The following is a 16,731-nucleotide window of genomic DNA, read 5'->3' as shown; positions in this document are numbered from 1 at the left end:
TTAAAAAATATTTTTCAGTTGTAGGGGGACACAATACCTTTATTTATTTTTCATGTAGTGCTGAGGATTGAACCCAGGGCCCCAAACATGCTAGACGAGCGCTCTACCACTGAGCCACAACCTCAGCCCCGAATTTTTTAAATATTTATTATTATTTTTTTAAAGAGAGATATTTTTTTTTAGAGAGAGAGAATATGAGAATTTTAACATTTATTTATTTTTTTAGTTTTCGGCGGACACAACATCTTTGTTTGTATGTGGTGCTGAGGTTCGAACCTGGGCCCCACACATGCCAGGCCAGCGCGATACTGCTTGAGCCACATCCCCAGCCCCTTAATATTTATTTTTTAGTTGTACACAATACTTTTATTTTCTTTACTTATTTCTATGTGGTGCTGAGGATTGAGCCCGGGCCTCACGTGTGCTAGGTGAGTACTCCACCGCTGAGCTACAACCCCAGCCCCACAATATATTTTTTTTAATATTTATTTTTAGTTCTTGGCGGACACAACATCTTTGTTGGTATGTGGTGCTGAGGATCGAACCCGGGCCGCACGCATGCCAGGCGAGCGCGCTACCGCTTGAGCCACATCCCCAGCCCTGCCCCACAATATCTTTATTTTTATGTGGTGCTGAGGATCGAACCCAATGCCTCACATGCGCATGGCAAGTACTGTGCCACTGAGCCCCAGCCCCAGCCTCAGACTTGGACTTTCGGGCAATGCTGGAACTGTCAGGACTATAGGACTCTTGGAGATGGACTTAAGGCAATTTACATGGTGAGATGGTTGTGAGCTCTTGAGGGCTGGGTGGAATGTTAGGGTTTGGGTATGAGGCATCTCCCTAAAGCTCCTAATGCAGGAATATTCAGAGGTAAAGCGATTTTAAGAGCTGTAATCTCATCAGAACATCCTAGTTTGACTGGGTCTTAACTGCAGGCAGGTGGGGTGTGGCTGCAGAGGGTGGTCACTGGGGGTGTGCCCTGGAAGGGTGCATCTTCTCTGCAGCCCCTTCTCAGCTCCCTCCTCCACTTCCTGATCCAAGAGCAGAGCAGCTTTCCTCCAGTGGCCCTTCCCCATGATATGCTGCCTCACCTTGGGTCCAGAGCAACGGAGTGGGTGGTGTCTAGACTGGCACCTCTGAAACCAGAGCCCCCAATAAACTTTGTCCTTTAGGCTGTTTTGTTGGGTACTTTGGTCACACCAACTCAAAAGCTAAAACATCCTGGAAGTGTTCTACATGGGAGGAACCTTGGCAATCCTAGATAAGAGGTCATGGTACCACTCTGCTTCCCCACATAGGAGTCCTGCAGCCCTGCCCAGGCCAGCGGGCTTCCCTGTTCACACTGTGGTGGTTGCTTGCTGTTGCCCGGCTGAACTGAAGCTACCTCCCCACTCCCCCCACCTCAGTTTTTCTGCCTTGCAGTGACAACGGAATGCATGTTCTCTGCAGTTGTTACCAGAGGACCCACTTCAGCAAGATAAGAGTAAAGGAAGCCAGAAAATGCTACAGGTTGCAGGAACAGGGACCCGAGACAGGAGAGAGAAAAGCTCCTGCCCACAGCCTGGTAGCAGGCTGGAGAGCAGACGGCCTAGGTCGGAACAAGGGGGCACCAGGCTCTGTGGGGTCTCCAGATCAAACACAACTGATGTGCCTGAGTCCTTGGAAAAGGTTACAGACAAGACGTGGCGTGTTGGAGCCTTGAAAAAAAAAAACTACGATGCGTTAGTAAAAAGCTGTATACGAAAATACTAGGTTAACTCAAGAGGAAAACCGAAGACTACAGGATGGGAGGCACAAGCCATGGCTTCATGCCATGGCAGCAAGCAGCAACAGCAGGGGCGCAGGGATCCTGAAAAGATAAGGGACAATTAGGGAGGCAACATGAATATTTGAGGGGGGGCCAAGCTCACTGATCTCAAGGGAAGTCCTCAGGTTCGTCTAAAATTACCAGTAAAGGGTTGGATTGTGGCTCAGTGTCTAGCACAGGCGAAGCCGGGTTCAATCCTCAGCACCACACAGAAATAAATAAAATAAAGATATTGTGTCCAACTGTTTCTAAAAAAAAAAAGTTAAAAAAATAAATAAAAATAAAATTAGCAGTAAACATGGGGCTGGGGATGTGGCTCTAGCGGCAGCGCGCTCGCCTGGCATGCGTGCGGCCCGGGTTCGATCCTCAGCACCACATACCAACAAAGATGTTGTGTCCGCCGAGAACTAAAAAATAAACATTAAAAAAAAATTTCTCTCTCTTAAAAAAAAAAAAGCAGTAAACAAACAGGGGTTTCCTACTGGGGCAGGGGCCTGTGCAGTGTGCCCAAGTCCCAAACCCACTCCGAATGTTGGTGAAGAGGCCTTTTGGGCCGGGCAAGGCGGTGCCCGCCAGTAATCCCAGCAGCACGGGAGGCCGAGGCAGGAGGATCGCGAGTCCACAGCCAGCCTCAGCAAAAGCGAGGTGCCAAGCAGCCCAGTGAGAACAGGGCTGGGGTGTGGCTCAGTGGTCGGTGCCCCGGAGTTCAATCCCTGGTACCCCCCAAAAAGAGGCCCCTGGGGCATCCCTGCAGTCGGCTCAGACGCAACGAAACATGCCCCCGGGCCTGAGCCACCTGCTCGGCGCCGGTGGAGGTGTGGTGCGGCTGCCGGGGTGGTCGCGGGGTGGTCTCCGGGGATGGCGCCAGCGGGCGCAGAGCCGCTCCCCGCCTCCCGTCGTCCCCCCGAATGTGCCCGGATGCTCCTGAGTGCAGCTTTCCAGTTCTCCTCAGGGTCTCCCAGTGAACGCGACCCGCTGCGGTGTCAGGGCGCCGCCCGCCCGCCGCCCGGGCCGCGCCCGCAGCGTCACGCGCGGGGCTTTTGGGGAGCCGCCCGCCCCGCCCCCCGGGCCTTACGCCGCGTGCGTGGAGCGCGGAGCTTCTTGGGAGCCGCCCTCCCCTCCCCGTGGAGGGGCGTCGCTCTGCCACGCGCGGGGCCTCCTGGGAGCCGCCCGCCCCGCCCCCTGGCCGGGCGCCGCGTGCGTCACGCGTGGGGCCTCCCGGGAGCCGCCCCGCCCGCAGTCCGGAGCCGCGAACTACAGCTCCCGGCGGGCCTTGCGGCTGCCCGGGACCCGAACCGGGGTCGCGGCTGGCGGCCGGTGGGCTGCGCGGCAGCGGGGCGGCCTGGCCCGGCGCTGCGCAGCAGCCGAGGGGCGGGCGCCGCCGCGCGCGCTGGGACAGCCGGCCAACGCTGGCCGTCAGCCTCGCCGCTGCCCGGCTCTCCCGCTCCCCGGGGCCGAGCGGGCGCGCGGAAACTCCGGGCAAGTGGGGGCCCGGGGCGGGTGCCCGGGCGGCCTCACGGAGCCGGGATGGTGGCAGGGAGCGGGCTCGGTGGCCGGGCGGGTGGCCCGGCCGGTGTGGACAGCGTGGGCGGCGGGCCTCGCGTCCCTACCCCCGGGCGGCCGCTCGTGCGAGTGCGCGTCCGCAGTCTGGGCCGGCACGCAGCGCGGGGCGCCGACGTCCGCAGGCTCTGGACGACCCTGGGCGCCCGGCTGCCGCAGCGGGTCCCGGCCGCCGGTCCCCAGTGACCCTTCCGGGTGGGCGGGTGGGCGGCAGCACCGGGTGCGCGGCCGGCTGGCAGGCAGTAACTGCAGGTCTCGGCTCGTCTGGCCGCAGGGTTGGATCGTTTGGTGCTGGCGCTGGAGCTCAGCACGGCAGAGGCCAGTCCCAGGTCTCCAGGCATCAGGGTTACAGCCCGAGTCTCAAGGCGGGCGGCGGGGGACAGTGGGCGGCCAGACAGGTGAGCTCTTGACTGGCTATGGCCTGATAGTTGGGGTTCGGTGCCTTTGCCCTAAATGAGGCCTGATGTCCTGTCAGAGGGGCTGTGTCTGTGTCTTGAGTGTGCTTGTGTGTGGGTGAGGGAGAAATCATTTTGCTTTTCCTTTGGGTTCAGAACTGATGGAGAAAAGCAGAAGTACCAGGTGGGCTCCTGATGGGGCCAGCAGACTTAAGGACAGACCAGCCCAAGTGCAGGAGCCCTGGCCCTTCTGGGAAGGTTCCTGGCTCCCCATTCCACTCTGACCTGTTGCTCCAGATGCAACAAGTATCGGTCACTCTCCTGCCAAGGTCAGCCTGGAAGTCAGTGGGATGACCCCTCAGGCTGCAGTATGCCTGAGGGTCTTCATCAAGGTCACCAAGAGTAGTAGTGGTGACATGCCACACTGTATGTCTTTTCCCCCAGAAGGTCTATTTTTTTTTTTTTTTTAATGGTACTGGGGATTGAACCCAAGGGAACTTAATCACTGAATCACATTCCCAGCCCTTTTATTTTTTTTTTTTTTATTTTGAGACAGGGTTTCACTAAGTTCCTGAGGCTGGCCTCCAACTTGTCATCTTCCTACCTCAGTCTCCTGAGCTGCTGGGATTGCAGGTGTGCTCCATGGCACCCAGCCCAGCAGGTGCCTTGATGTATGGTGGGTCAGGTTTCCTTGCCTCTGTCTCAGGGCTTCCCCCCCACCCCCGTTTCCTAGGGGCTGGACTCCGCTGGCACCCAGGAGCCTGTGATGTACCAGTGTTTGCCAGCAATTGTGTCACACAGTTGAGTAGTGTTAGAGGCAAGCAGGGTTAAAGGGAGGGGGAAGTAGGAGGGCAGCCTCGTGTCCCGAATGTTCTCAGTTTCATGTAATGTTCTGCTGAATAAAGGACCCTGCATCTTTACTACACATGACTTAATATCTATGGCTGTATACAACTTTCCAATAAAATACTCACAGACAGTGGACAGCATCCTCCTGAGTTGTCCCAGTACTTTTGTCCTGTAAGGGACAGCTGTTGCTTGTAGAAAGGAGCTCTGATGGTCAGCAGCAGCCCTGAGGCCCACATGCTGAGTGTGTAAGACTGGCTGGCTGCCTGCTGCTTGGTTTGCTGTATTCTGTGTCAGCAATGGCTGCTAGTTTCCCACAGGAAATCTTGGTGGCTGAGCACATTTGTGACCCAGGAAGTGGCAACTAAGTGCTTGGGATACTGACTCGAGGCTGCTGTGTGCTGTGAGGTGAGTTCTGATTTTGTTGAAGCACAATTGCCAATTGAGGCTGCCTTCTCTGACTGTCCCATGGTGGACAGCTGAAGCACAGCCTTCCAGGTGTTGGGAGTCAGCCAGAGTATGGCTCTCGGTCCGGATGGATGGCAAAACCTAGGGTTGCTGGCAAAGGGAAGAAGTTGACAACTCTGTGGGCGCTTTTCCCACTGAAATGGCTACATGCACTGCCCATCACAGCGTCTAGCACCCTGCAGCATGAGTGTTGGCTTTGTGTTCACAAGCAGGAGTGGTTGGCAGCTGTTTCTGTGGGTCAACAGTAAGGCCCCCGTACACCAAGGCTGTGATGGCTGCAGTTCTTGGACCCTGCTGTCAGGGTGGTGCTCCCTGGTGCCCCTCCACATGCACTGGGTCGAGGCTTGTGCAGGGCTGTGGGCTGTTTCTGGGACACTTTGGCAGGTTTGTGTAGGATATCTGTCATCTCGGTGGCAGCCTGGGCCCAGAGAGAGCCAGCAGAGGGTGGCAGTGGGAACCTAGCTTATGTGCTCAGGGCTCCCAGGTACTTCCAGGAAGGTGGGAGAAGTGCAGAGGAAGAGCTGATGTGCTGCAGTCAGGGGGCTGTGGCAGGGTATTTCCTGGAGGCGGCAGAGGTGATGAAGTGCCCTCCGGGCATCCCTGTCCAAGATTGTCTGTCACCAGGACAGGGCCCTCATTCCTGCCCTACATCAGGAATTCCTGTCTTGCAGGTGCCCTGGGAAGGGACTCACTTGAGGCCTGCAGTGTGGTCTGCCTGGGTGCATGGTGCTGTCCAGGCGTCTAGGCCCCTTCCTAGACTTGCTGAGTTAGACAGCAGATCCACTCTCTGCTGTTCTTAGGCTGTGCCCAGTGCCACTGGGGGCCAGGTTCTCCCCAACCCAGCCCTGAGTGGTGCTTGTTCATGGCCCAAGGAGGACGGTGATAGCAGGGAAGCCCAGGGATGAATCCTTTGTCAACAAGCTCCATTCTGAGGTAGACAGGCCACCTGCGAGGCCTCATGTCCCCTAGCTCTCTGTGAACAGTGGAGATGGGCAGGCTCCTCACTGGTGGTCAGGATCCCCATGCTGCCCTAAGAGTAGAGACTTCCCAGGTGGAGGGGAGGGAAAACCAAGAACCCCTGGGGTTCCCTTCCTTCAGAGTTATTACTGCTTCCCCATTCTTGACCTCTCTCTTCCCCACTCACTGCCCCGTGTACCTGGTGGGACCTTTTGAGATGAAGTAGTGTTTACCTTTTGGATCACTGTCGCCAAAATTCCTGACAAGAACAAGTTAGAGGAGGAAAAGTTTACTTGGGGCTCATGGTTTCAGAGGTTCTGTCCGTAGATGGCCCACTCCATTGCTCTGGGCTCGAGGTGAGAGCACATCATGGGGACAGGCCCAGTTAAAGAAAGCTCCTCGGTCGGTGGCCTGGTTGAGAGGGAGGAAGAGCACCCCTGTGGTTCCACATTAACAGGAGTTTTGGGGGGACACTTTATATCAAAACCATAAGTAGTGAGCCCTGAGACAAGGCACAGGAGCTCAAAGGCGGGGGGAACATGACCAGCAATGACATGCTGGGCCCAGGAACAACAGTGACCAAGGCCAGGCAGGGGTGAGGGAAAGGTGAAGGGTGAGGGAAAGTTGTCGGGTCTCCCTGAGAGGGTCCTAGGGTGCCAAATCCCTGTGTTTCTGAGTCCCAGAAGCCCCGTCCCTTGTCTGTCCCTGTGGTGACTATGAGAGGGTGGCAAGGGGGCTTTATCAGAAGACCAGCTCAGGCGGAGGCCCTAACCAGGGCCGTGATGCCGTGTAGCACCGAGGGTGCTGCCTCTGAAGACCTGGCATGGGGTGCTGCAGGGAAGGAACCCTGGGGGCCACCACGACTGGTGCTTCTCTGTTCTCGCACCTTGGCACCCGGGCGCAAGCAAGCGTACCGAGCCCTGTGTGCACTCCTCCAGGTCCTCCCTTCTTGTCCAGGCAGTCCTGGGTGTCAGGGGGTGCTGGTATTTTAAGTAAGCCCTTCCCACGTCCTTCCTGGCTGCGGTCCGTCTCTGGTGGGCTCATCTGAGTGACAGTCTTCCAGAATGTGGCGGTTTGCGGGCTAGGGCTGAGGGGAGTTGTTTGGCTGTTCTAAAACTACCAGGTGTGGTGGCAGGCAGATGCTGTCACAGGCTAGACTACCTGGTGGCCTTCCTGCTAGGCAGTTGTCAGCTGAGGTGTGGGCCCAAGTTTTTCCAGACATTGCCAGACACCCTCCACTTTGATCTCCCTGCCTCTGTCCCTTCTCCTGAGGGAGAGGTTGGGCACCCCCCATGTCTTGTAGAAGGCCCAGCAACAAGCGGCCGGTGGGGCGATAGCTGGCAGGCAGACATGGCAGCTGGCCCGGGCAGGCAGGCTCAGGCTGGGAAACTGGGTTCACAGAGACCGGCAAGCTGCTTGGCTGCAGAATGACCACAGCACCAACTCCTAGTACTTGGGTCTTTTCCTGCTCCAAGTCTTCTCTGTGCTGGGCCAGGTTCAGGGATTGTTGGTCACAGGCCCCCTGCTGGTATAGCCTCCTGTTGGGCCTGTGGTTGCCTGTAACAGGGGTATGGGGTGTGGACTGTCTCCTCAGTTTGCCTCCCAGCTGTGATTAGGGTGACGGGTTCCTGGCAGGAGGGAGGGTGTGTGTGTGTATCATGGAGGTCAGTGGGCTGGTGCGGGGTCACCGTCTCTACTTCCCCTGCCTCTGCCATGCCTGCAAGGACGGCCCTGTGCAGAGGAGACTGGGGAAGGGTGGGGATGCCTGCCCTGGCTGCGCCTATGCTTTCCCAGGATCTCCGTGGACAGAAGGTGAACTCATTGCAAGGGCCCAGGGAGCAGAAGCCCAGCACAGTCTGCCCCTAGCTGGTGACTCTGCAGATCTGGCAGTGGGGAGCCACTGGGTCCTGCTGGAGAAAGGTGTGACGTCCCTCCCAGATAGTTTTCATGGGGACTGGAGTGTTTCCAGCAAAAGGTCAAGGGAGCTGGGCCAGCTAGTGGAACTGGGCCCCAGGGCCAGGTGTAGCGGTGCTTCCCGATGACTTCCAGTGCTGGGATGTGGTGAGCACACAGTGTGTGGGTGAGGCCAGAGTGGCCTGGCCGGCTGGGCCCCGGGACATTGGGTCTGCTAGTTGTCCCAGGAGCACAAACTTCCTGGGTGCTGGAGTGTTACTCGCTGTCATGCATTCAGTGATTGTGGAGGCCAGCAGGGGCTAGCCAGCCAGGGATATGGCCATGAGTGGGCGTGGGGGCAGCCCTTGGAGGCCCTGCCTTTGTGGGCTTGCTGCCTGGGCAAGGGAGTTGAATGGCATTGTGTGGGGCATTCTGGTGGCCCTAAGGGCAGTGAGGGGCTGCTCTGGCTGTACTTGTGGTAGCAGAGATGTGGGTGGCACTGCTGTACAGGCGGCAGAGATGGCTAGAAAGGCAGAGGTGGCTGCCCACCAGACCCCCCCCCCTGCACTCGCAGGTGCCCAAGAGCCTGGGGCTGTCTGGGCCTGAGGCATCACTGGCCACTGGTGCTGTGCCTTCTGGCCTTGGGCCTCAGTGCCACACCTTGGCAGGGTCCCAAGAGCCCAGAGAGGGGAGGTCCCAGACCAGCGCGGTACTCTCTGAAAAAGCAGAACTCTGCTGCTCAGGACGGCTCCTAGTAGGCCCTGGTTCAGGAGAGAGTGAGCTTTAATCCTCCTGTTTCTATGCCAGCCCTGGTGGTCCTGGGTGGTGGGCAGCAGGGAGAACTGCCCAATGCTGAGTTGACCAGATGATTCGTGTCCCTGAGGATCTGAAGCAGGTACAGACCAAGAGCTGGACATAAGCTTTGGACTGGTGCTGGGATGGCCTGCGGGCTTCCCACCTCTGCCTCTAGCTGCAGACACCCATCTCTAAGCAGAGCTGGAGTGGGGGCCTCCTGTGCCCACCTGTAGCTTCCTAGGAGGCAGACTGTTTCCAGGACTGGCTGGCCCAGCAGACTGAGTGTCCGGCTGGGGCAGGAACAGGGACCTGAAGCAGAGCCCGGTTGGAGGGGTGATGTGTTCATCTCTCCCCTGGTCACTCTCGGGCCTAGGCTGCCTCTGTTCTGTGAGCTGGAGGGACAATGGCTGATCGACAGCATCCCCTCCAGCTTCAGCTGCACCAGCCAGCCAGGGCAACCCCCAGCCTCTGTTGGAAGCTGAGCACGAGTGCTGTCCCTTACTCGGGGGCCGGGGGGGGGGGGAGCTCCTTCGCAAGCCATGGGCCCGACATTTAAATGAGAGAGTACATGTGACTCCTTCGTGGTCCCTGTGTCCCCTCCCCCCGTTCACGTCCTGTCTTTTAGATGCATTTGTATTAACAAGACTTCCTTCAAGATTAGCTCAATACAGAATTCTCAGGCCGTAGGTCTGAAGGAACGCCTGGGACCAGCCTCGTGGTTGGCCTCCTAAGGCTGTGACTTGGCTTGTTGCTTTTGCAAACTTGCTGTAAGTGTAGTGCCTGTAATGGCCTCTCTCACGCTAGGCTCTTGTCCTCCAAGCTGTTTGTGAACTGTGCATTGCTATCATTCATGGTGAGGTGGGTTTGTGCTCCCTTGGGGACTAAAACCTCGATGTAGGTCCCAGTACTCCCTGAAGGACCAGGGCAGGTGCTTCTGTAAGGGTGCCACCTCAGACCAGGCCAGACTTCTCCAGAGTAGGTCCTAATAGGGCCGTGTGCCCTCACTGTGCTGTCCCCGACTCGCGGGGGCCAAGGGCTGTGCCCTTCCTGTGAACGTCCTCGTGGTGCTGTGTGGGCTGGCGTCTGGTGAGCCTGCGTCCTGCCCAACTTGCTGCTTGTCTGACTTTCTCGTGGAGCTGTGGGAGTTCTTTCCCTGTTCTGGATGCAAGTCGTGGGGGCCATGCTCTGCGCAGCTCACCTCGGGCCCTGCTGCCTGTGCAATTGCCAGATGGGGTCCTGTTGAACAGCAGCCCTCCACTCAGTACCTGTCTAACGAGGCTACACAAAGAAACAGTCTGTTTTCTCCCAAAGGCTGAGTTGTTTTACCTTATCTATCAACTAGCTGGGGTGTGGCTCAGGCAGAAGCCGGCCTAGCATGAGTGAGGCCCTGGGTTCCATCCCCAGCACCACAGGAACCACCAGCAACCAGCCAAAACCCTAAATAAACCAACCGACTGAAACCAGTTTACTAGCGTGTGCCACACCCTGCTCAGTCTGATTGCTGTCCCTCTTCCAGGCCAGGTTCCCCGTCTACCTTGTCTCCTGGCCTCCCCTGGTGCCAACCTATGTACCTGAGCTCCCACCGCCCCTGGACCCAGGCCATTTGTTCCTACTTCCTGCCCCTCTGCCTCCCCCTTTTGTGTTGATGCTATCTGCTCCTGGCCTGCCCTCTCTCCCAGGTGGCCCTTTAGACAGGTGTCTGTGGGTAGGCTGGGCCTGGCCTCCTGACATGGCCTGAGGGTGCTCTCTGCTTACAGGTCCTGAGCAGCCCCTTGCACCATGGACCCTGACCCCCAGGCGGGTGTGCAGGTGGGCATGCGAGTGGTGCGTGGCGTGGACTGGAAGTGGGGCCAGCAGGATGGCGGCGAGGGCGGCGTGGGCACCGTGGTGGAGCTCGGGCGCCATGGCAGCCCCTCCACTCCAGACCGCACAGTTGTCGTGCAGTGGGACCAGGGCACCCGCACCAACTACCGCGCCGGCTACCAGGGTGCCCACGACCTGCTGCTCTATGACAATGCGCAGATTGGTGCGTGGCAGCACGGGTGGCGGGAGGGTCAGTGTGCCCTGGTGGGTCACTGCTGCTGACCCTACCCTGCCCCCAGGCGTCCGCCACCCCAACATCATCTGCGACTGCTGTAAGAAGCATGGGCTGCGGGGCATGCGCTGGAAGTGCCGCATTTGCTTCGACTACGACCTCTGCACCCAGTGCTACATGCACAACAAGCATGACCTCACCCACGCCTTCGAGCGCTACGAGACAGCCCACTCACGCCCGTGAGTCCCTCCCCCGCCCCCGCCAGCCTCAGGGAGCACAGGCCCTCCTCAGCCACTTGGAGGTGTGTGCATGGCTTCTCTGTGCTGGCACCCCTTGGTGCAGCTGCAGTCTGTGTCACTGAGTGCGGCCTGTGTGTGGCCATGCCAGCAGCAGTGGTATTGAAGCAGCGAGCGTTCCCGTGGAGGTGCCAGGCCTGGCATTGTGGCCTCTGGCAGGGCAGCCCACTCTGGACCCAGCCCTGTGGCACAGCATGGTGCTGGCTGTCCAGAGTGCTGTGCTGGACCAGGTACCCAGAGGCACCACCCCTGTTCCCTAATGCCAGCTGTCTCCTGGAGCCTCCCCGTGTGTGTTCCAGGGCCCAGTGGCTGTGTGCTGCTGGCCAGGCCAGGCCCCACCCACTGGGAGGGCAGGCTTATCCAGACTACACAGGAGGCTGTGCCCTGAGGGGCAGCCTGAGTCCCCTCCCAGCCAAGGGTATCTGATAGGGGGCTGAGTGTGGAAGGCACTGCCCTTCTGGGAAGGGCATTCATGGGCAGGAACTGGGTGCCAGGACACCCATCTGGTAGATCCCACCTGGTGTGAGAAGGAGCCTGGGGGTGGAGGAGCTAGTCTGGGCAGGGCAGGGGCCTGACCGTAATACCTCTCTCCTGCATGGCTCAGGACTCACTCTCTTGCAGTGTTACCCTGAGTCCCCGCCAGGGTCTCCTTAGGATCCCACTAAGGGGCATCTTCCAGGGTGCAAAGGTGGTGCGAGGCCCCGACTGGGAGTGGGGCTCACAGGATGGTGAGTGGTGGCCGGAGGGAGAGATGGGAGGTGAGGCAGTTGGCTATGGTCAGCCTTGAGGCTCAGCCTTTGGGTGGGGACACTGTCTCCCCAGGAGGGGAAGGCAAGCCAGGTCGTGTGGTGGACATCCGTGGCTGGGATGTGGAGACAGGCCGGAGTGTGGCCAGTGTGACATGGGCAGATGGGACGACCAATGTGTACCGCGTGGGCCACAAGGGCAAGGTGGACCTCAAGTGTATAGGCGAGGCAGCTGGCGGCTTCTACTATAAGGAGCACCTCCCCAGGCTGGGTATGGGACTGGCCCCACCAACACTGGCTGCCCTCCTGCCCTGGTTGGGCAGGGGCTAGCCTGTGATGTCCTGGGTGGGGGTGCTGCCTGAGGCCTGGCCTGCCAACCCCCCCCCCCCAGGCAAGCCAGCAGAGCTGCAACGCAGGGTGAGTGCAGACGGCCAGCCCTTCCAGCGTGGGGACAAGGTCAAGTGTCTGTTGGACATAGACGTCCTGAGGGACATGGAGGAAGGCCATGGCGGCTGGAACCCCAGGATGGCAGAGGTGAGCTGCCTCCCCACTGAGCCCTGTGTGCCCTCCCCTCCCAAGCCCTCTGGACCATCAGCCATAGTCTCTGCGACCTGCCACAGTTTATCGGACAGACGGGCACCGTGCACCGCATCACCGACCGTGGGGACGTGCGTGTGCAGTTCAACCACGAGACCCGCTGGACGTTCCACCCCGGGGCTCTCACCAAGGTGCCTAGGGGCTAGGCTGAGCCTCACCCATTCACTTCTGTAACCCTTCCATGTACTTAGGCAGCCCTGGGAGTGGGCAGGCAGGATTATGGCCCTGGTGCCCCCATGAGTCCCCAGATCTGAAGGAAGGGGCAGCCTGGTGGGTGAAGGTGGGGCCCAGGAAAAGGGGATCCAGGCATGAAGAGACCCAGAGGAGAGTGAGGCACCCTGAGGCTGCAGCAGGCAGGCCAGGGTCTGTCTGTCTTGAGGATGGAAGGAAGGTGGACACCATAGTAGGCTGGAAGTGGGGTACTGGGCTTGGTTTCTAAGATGCTATCTGTGAGTGGGAGGTGGATGCTGGGCCCAGGTTGGTGGGCACTAGCAGCGTGGACAGGGTGGACACAGTGAGCTTCCTGGAAAGCAGGACTTGGGGGATGGAGGACAGAGGGAGCAGTTGGGGCAGGGACGAGTCAGCCTAAGACACCGGGTAGAGAGCTTTTGAGGGGGCACTGCAGAGCAGTGCCAGCGCCTGTGCGCCTCGCAGGGGAGGGGCGTCGCCCTTGGCTCCGCCCCTACGTCCAGGGCCCCGCCCCACGCGGCTCGCCCTGCTGCTGGCAGTCGGGTCAATGTACAGGGTCACGTACAGGCCGCGTGGGCCTTCACACCTTCCCAGAGCCGGCTTTTGTCTGATCTGGATGCTGCTGCCCAGCTGCTTCCCCAGCTGTGGCCCCCATCCTCTGGGGCTGGGCCACCTGGGGCTGCTTTGGTCACCTATGGTCCTTGTCCAACCAGACCCTTGGGTTGTGCTTGGGGCAGGAACTGGGGTCAGGTTCATGCCTGCCTGACCTGTGGAGCTTGTTGGGGGTACCCTCCCCGTCCATGGGCGGCCACATGTGGCTGGGGGGAGTCCTTTACCTGCTTCTCTGTCACCCAGCACAACTCCTTCTGGGTGGGCGATGTGGTTCGTGTCATCGATGACCTGGACACTGTGAAGCGACTGCAGGCTGGGCATGGCGAGTGGACAGATGACATGGCCCCTGTGAGTCCCCTTGCCCGTGTTGTGACCTTCCCTGCTAAGACTTGCTGTGACCCTACATTTCTCCCTCAGGCCCTGGGCCGCATCGGGAAAGTGGTAAAGGTATTTGGAGATGGGAACCTGCGTGTGGCAGTCAGTGGGCAGCGGTGGACCTTTAGTCCTTCCTGCCTGGTGGCTTACCGACCAGAGGAGGACACCAATCTGGACGTGGCTGAGCGTGCCCGGGAGAACAAAAGTGTGCACCAGCCCTGGCAGCCTGGGGGAGGCAGGGTGGCCCTTGGCCATCACTTACCCAGTTTTGCCCCCAGGTTCACTGAGTGTGGCCCTGGACAAGCTGCGGGCTCAGAAGAGTGATCCAGAGCACCCAGGGAGGCTGGTGGTGGAGGCAGCGCTGGGCAATGTGGCCCGGGCTCTTGACCTGCTGCGGAGGCACCCAGAACAGGCAGGCCCCTTCCCTGACCTCCTCCCAGTGGCCAGCAGGAAGGCCAGAAGGTGGCAGGTCCTGAACTCACTTGCTCAATCTCCTGTCAGGTGGACACCAAGAACCAGGGCAGGACTGCCCTGCAGGTGGCTTCGTACCTGGGCCAGGTGGAGCTCATGCGACTGCTGCTGCAGGCAAGGGCAGGCGTGGACCTGCTGGATGATGAGGGCCACACTGCACTGCACTATGCAGCCCTGGGGTGAGGCTGGGGAGGCTGCTGGGGTCCAGAGGGGCTGTGCCTGTGGGTCCAGCCAGCACAGTGCTCCTTCCTACTCCCTCTCCCACCAGGAACCAGCCTGAGGCTGCCCGGATGCTCCTGAGTGCAGGGTGTGGGGCAGATGCCCTCAATGGTGCCCGGAGCACAGCGCTGCACTTGGCTGTGCAGAGGGGCTTCCTGGAGGTGGTGAGGATCCTATGTGAGCGCGGCTGTGATGTCAACCTTCCTGTGAGTGTTGGTCCCCAGGTGCCCTTGACCCTAACCAACCCTGGATTAAGGAGGCAGCTTGACTCCAGGGACAGTCACCTCTCAGTGACCACTGGCCCCCACTGGCAGGATGCCCATGCCAATACACCTCTGCACTCTGCCATCTCCGCGGGGGCCGGCGCCAATGGCATCGTGGAGGTCCTCACTGAGGTTCCGGGCATCAACGTTGCTGCTGCTGACAGCCAGGGCTTCACACTCTTGCACCATGCGTCCCTCAAGGGCCACGCGCTGTGAGTGTGGGGTGGGCACCAGTGGCTGCCAGGCTCTGCCCTGCCACCTGGCCACCCCGGGAACAGCCCAAGGCTGGGGATGATCTCCCTGCTCTCACAGAGCCGTCAGGAGGATTCTGGCACGGGCCCGGCAATTGGTGGACGCCAAGAAGGAGGATGGCTTTACTGCGCTGCATCTGGCTGCCCTCAACAACCACCGTGAGGTGGCTCAGATCCTCATCCAAGAAGTGCGTGCAGGGTTCCCCCACACACACACACACACACTGGAAGGCAGGGGCCCAAGGGGGTCTCTGGGCTGAGTTTGCCCCCCACTCCCCAGGGCCGCTGTGATGTGAACGTGCGCAACCGGAAGCTCCAGTCCCCATTGCACCTGGCCGTGCAGCAGGCCCATGTGGGGCTGGTGCCCCTGCTGGTGGATGCTGGTTGCAGTGTTGACACCGAGGATGAGGAGGGGGACACGGCCCTGCATGTGGCGCTGCAGCGCCATCAGCTGCTCCCCCTGGTGGCTGACAGGGCTGGGGGGGACCCAGGGCCCTTGCAGCTGCTGTCCAGGGTGAGGAAGTGAGGAGTGGGTGCTGGAGAGGTGGGCCCACCTTCCATCTCTGGTGACGTCCAGGGAGTCGAGCTCTGGGGAAGGGGGCAACTTGGGGTGGGGGCATGATTTAGAGGAGCCATTCGGTGCACCCCTGGCCATCCTGGGGAGGGGAGGGTGTGGTAGCTGAGGTGGCATCTTAGAACTCGTTCCTTAGGTTGCCCAGCAAGGGCACCTCTCTTACCTGCCCTCCGCACTGTTCCTGGAGCTAACAGCTTCATACAGGAAGGGGGTACCCTTGGCTTTCCCCCCGAGGATAGGGGTGCCCCTTGCACAGGCTGCTGGAGCTGCCTGGCGCCCCAGAGGCTTCCCTCAGGACTGCGCCAGCGCCCATCCTCAACAGCATCTGTCCTGCTGCCCAGCTACAGGCCTCAGGCCTCCCAGGCAGCTCGGAGCTGACGGTGGGTGCTGCGGTGGCATGCTTTCTGGCACTGGAGGGTGCTGATGTGACCTATTCCAACCATCGTGGCCGAAGCCCTCTGGACCTGGCCACAGAGAGCCGTGTGCTCAAAGCTCTGCAGGGCTGCGCCCAGCGCTTCCGGTAGGCCGCACCACCAGGGGGGAGCCCTCCACAGCTAGGGGCCTTTTCAAGCCCCCTCCTCCAACTGCAGGGAGCGACAGGCCGGCGGTGGCGGCGGCGGCAGCGCGGTCCCGGGCCCCAGGCACGTGCTCAGCACTCCCAACACGGTGACGAACCTGCACGTGGCTGCCACTGCGGGGCCCGAGGCTGCTGAGTGTCTGGTGTGCTCCGAGCTGGCGCTGCTAGTCCTGTTCTCGCCGTGCCAGCACCGCAGTGTGTGCGAAGGTGAGTGGGGGCCGCCGAGGGCCAGGGCGTCTCGGGCCGCCCTGCCCCGCCCCGCCCCGCCCCGCCCAACCGCGCTGCTCTCTGCAGAGTGCGCGCGCCGGATGAAGAAGTGCATCAGGTGCCAGGTGGTCATCAACAAGAAGCTGCGTCCAGGTAGGTGGGTGGGGCCCTGCCTCGCGCGCCCACCCACCCCGATTTACCCGCCTACGGCTGACTCCTCCCCACCCGGTCCCCCGCAGACGGCTCCGAGGTGGCAAGTGCTACCCCGGCGCCTGGTCCGCCGCGGCAGCTGGTGGAGGAGCTTCAGAGCCGCTACCGGCAGATGGAGGAGCGCATCACCTGCCCGATCTGCATCGACAGCCACATCCGCCTCGTGTTCCAGTGTGGCCACGGCGCGTGCGCACCCTGCGGCGCCGCGCTCAGCGCCTGTCCCATCTGCCGCCAGCCCATCCGCGACCGCATCCAGATCTTCGTGTGAACGCGCGGCCCTCTGGAGCTGCCTCGCACCCCTGTGTTTTATAAAAAGATTCTCGGACTTGCCGCCTGCTGCCTGCCTGCCTGGGGCACTGGGCGGGCCGTGGGGTCCTGGGCGGCA

At 60.3% G+C, this 16,731-nt stretch overlaps 1 protein-coding gene across 11 annotated transcripts; it reads left to right on the top strand.

The window, feature by feature from the left end:
- Window positions 1-3,058: 3,058 nt before the first annotated feature.
- MIB2 (MIB E3 ubiquitin protein ligase 2) lies at window positions 3,059-16,672 on the top strand. 11 transcript variants are annotated; one of them, XM_081305760.1, is made up of 21 exons: window positions 3,275-3,289; window positions 3,645-3,768; window positions 4,322-4,441; window positions 10,482-10,533; window positions 10,827-10,998; window positions 11,677-11,783; window positions 11,878-12,072; window positions 12,193-12,335; window positions 12,422-12,529; window positions 13,443-13,547; window positions 13,617-13,779; window positions 13,853-13,986; window positions 14,076-14,224; window positions 14,314-14,470; window positions 14,579-14,739; window positions 14,840-14,966; window positions 15,059-15,292; window positions 15,694-15,872; window positions 15,943-16,136; window positions 16,224-16,289; window positions 16,376-16,672. In XM_081305760.1, exons 5-21 carry the CDS (start codon window positions 10,883-10,885, stop codon window positions 16,612-16,614), a joined length of 2,577 nt encoding a protein of 858 aa, XP_081161886.1. In that variant the 5' UTR covers window positions 3,275-3,289; window positions 3,645-3,768; window positions 4,322-4,441; window positions 10,482-10,533; window positions 10,827-10,882; the 3' UTR covers window positions 16,615-16,672. The 11 variants fall into 11 exon arrangements, with proteins under 11 accessions (XP_081161890.1, XP_081161887.1, XP_081161884.1 ...); XM_081305759.1 differs by lacking the exon at window positions 4,322-4,441 and having other exon boundaries at window positions 3,276-3,289; XM_081305766.1 differs by lacking the exon at window positions 4,322-4,441 and having other exon boundaries at window positions 3,276-3,289; window positions 10,482-10,750; window positions 12,434-12,529.
- The last annotated feature ends 59 nt before the right edge of the window (window positions 16,673-16,731 follow it).

This window comes from Spermophilus citellus (genome assembly GCF_964194105.1).
Source record: "Spermophilus citellus genome assembly, chromosome: 9".
NCBI lineage: Eukaryota > Metazoa > Chordata > Mammalia > Rodentia > Sciuridae > Spermophilus > Spermophilus citellus.
Note: the sequence above shows the minus strand (reverse complement) of the source record. Positions and strands in the feature narration are given on the sequence as shown.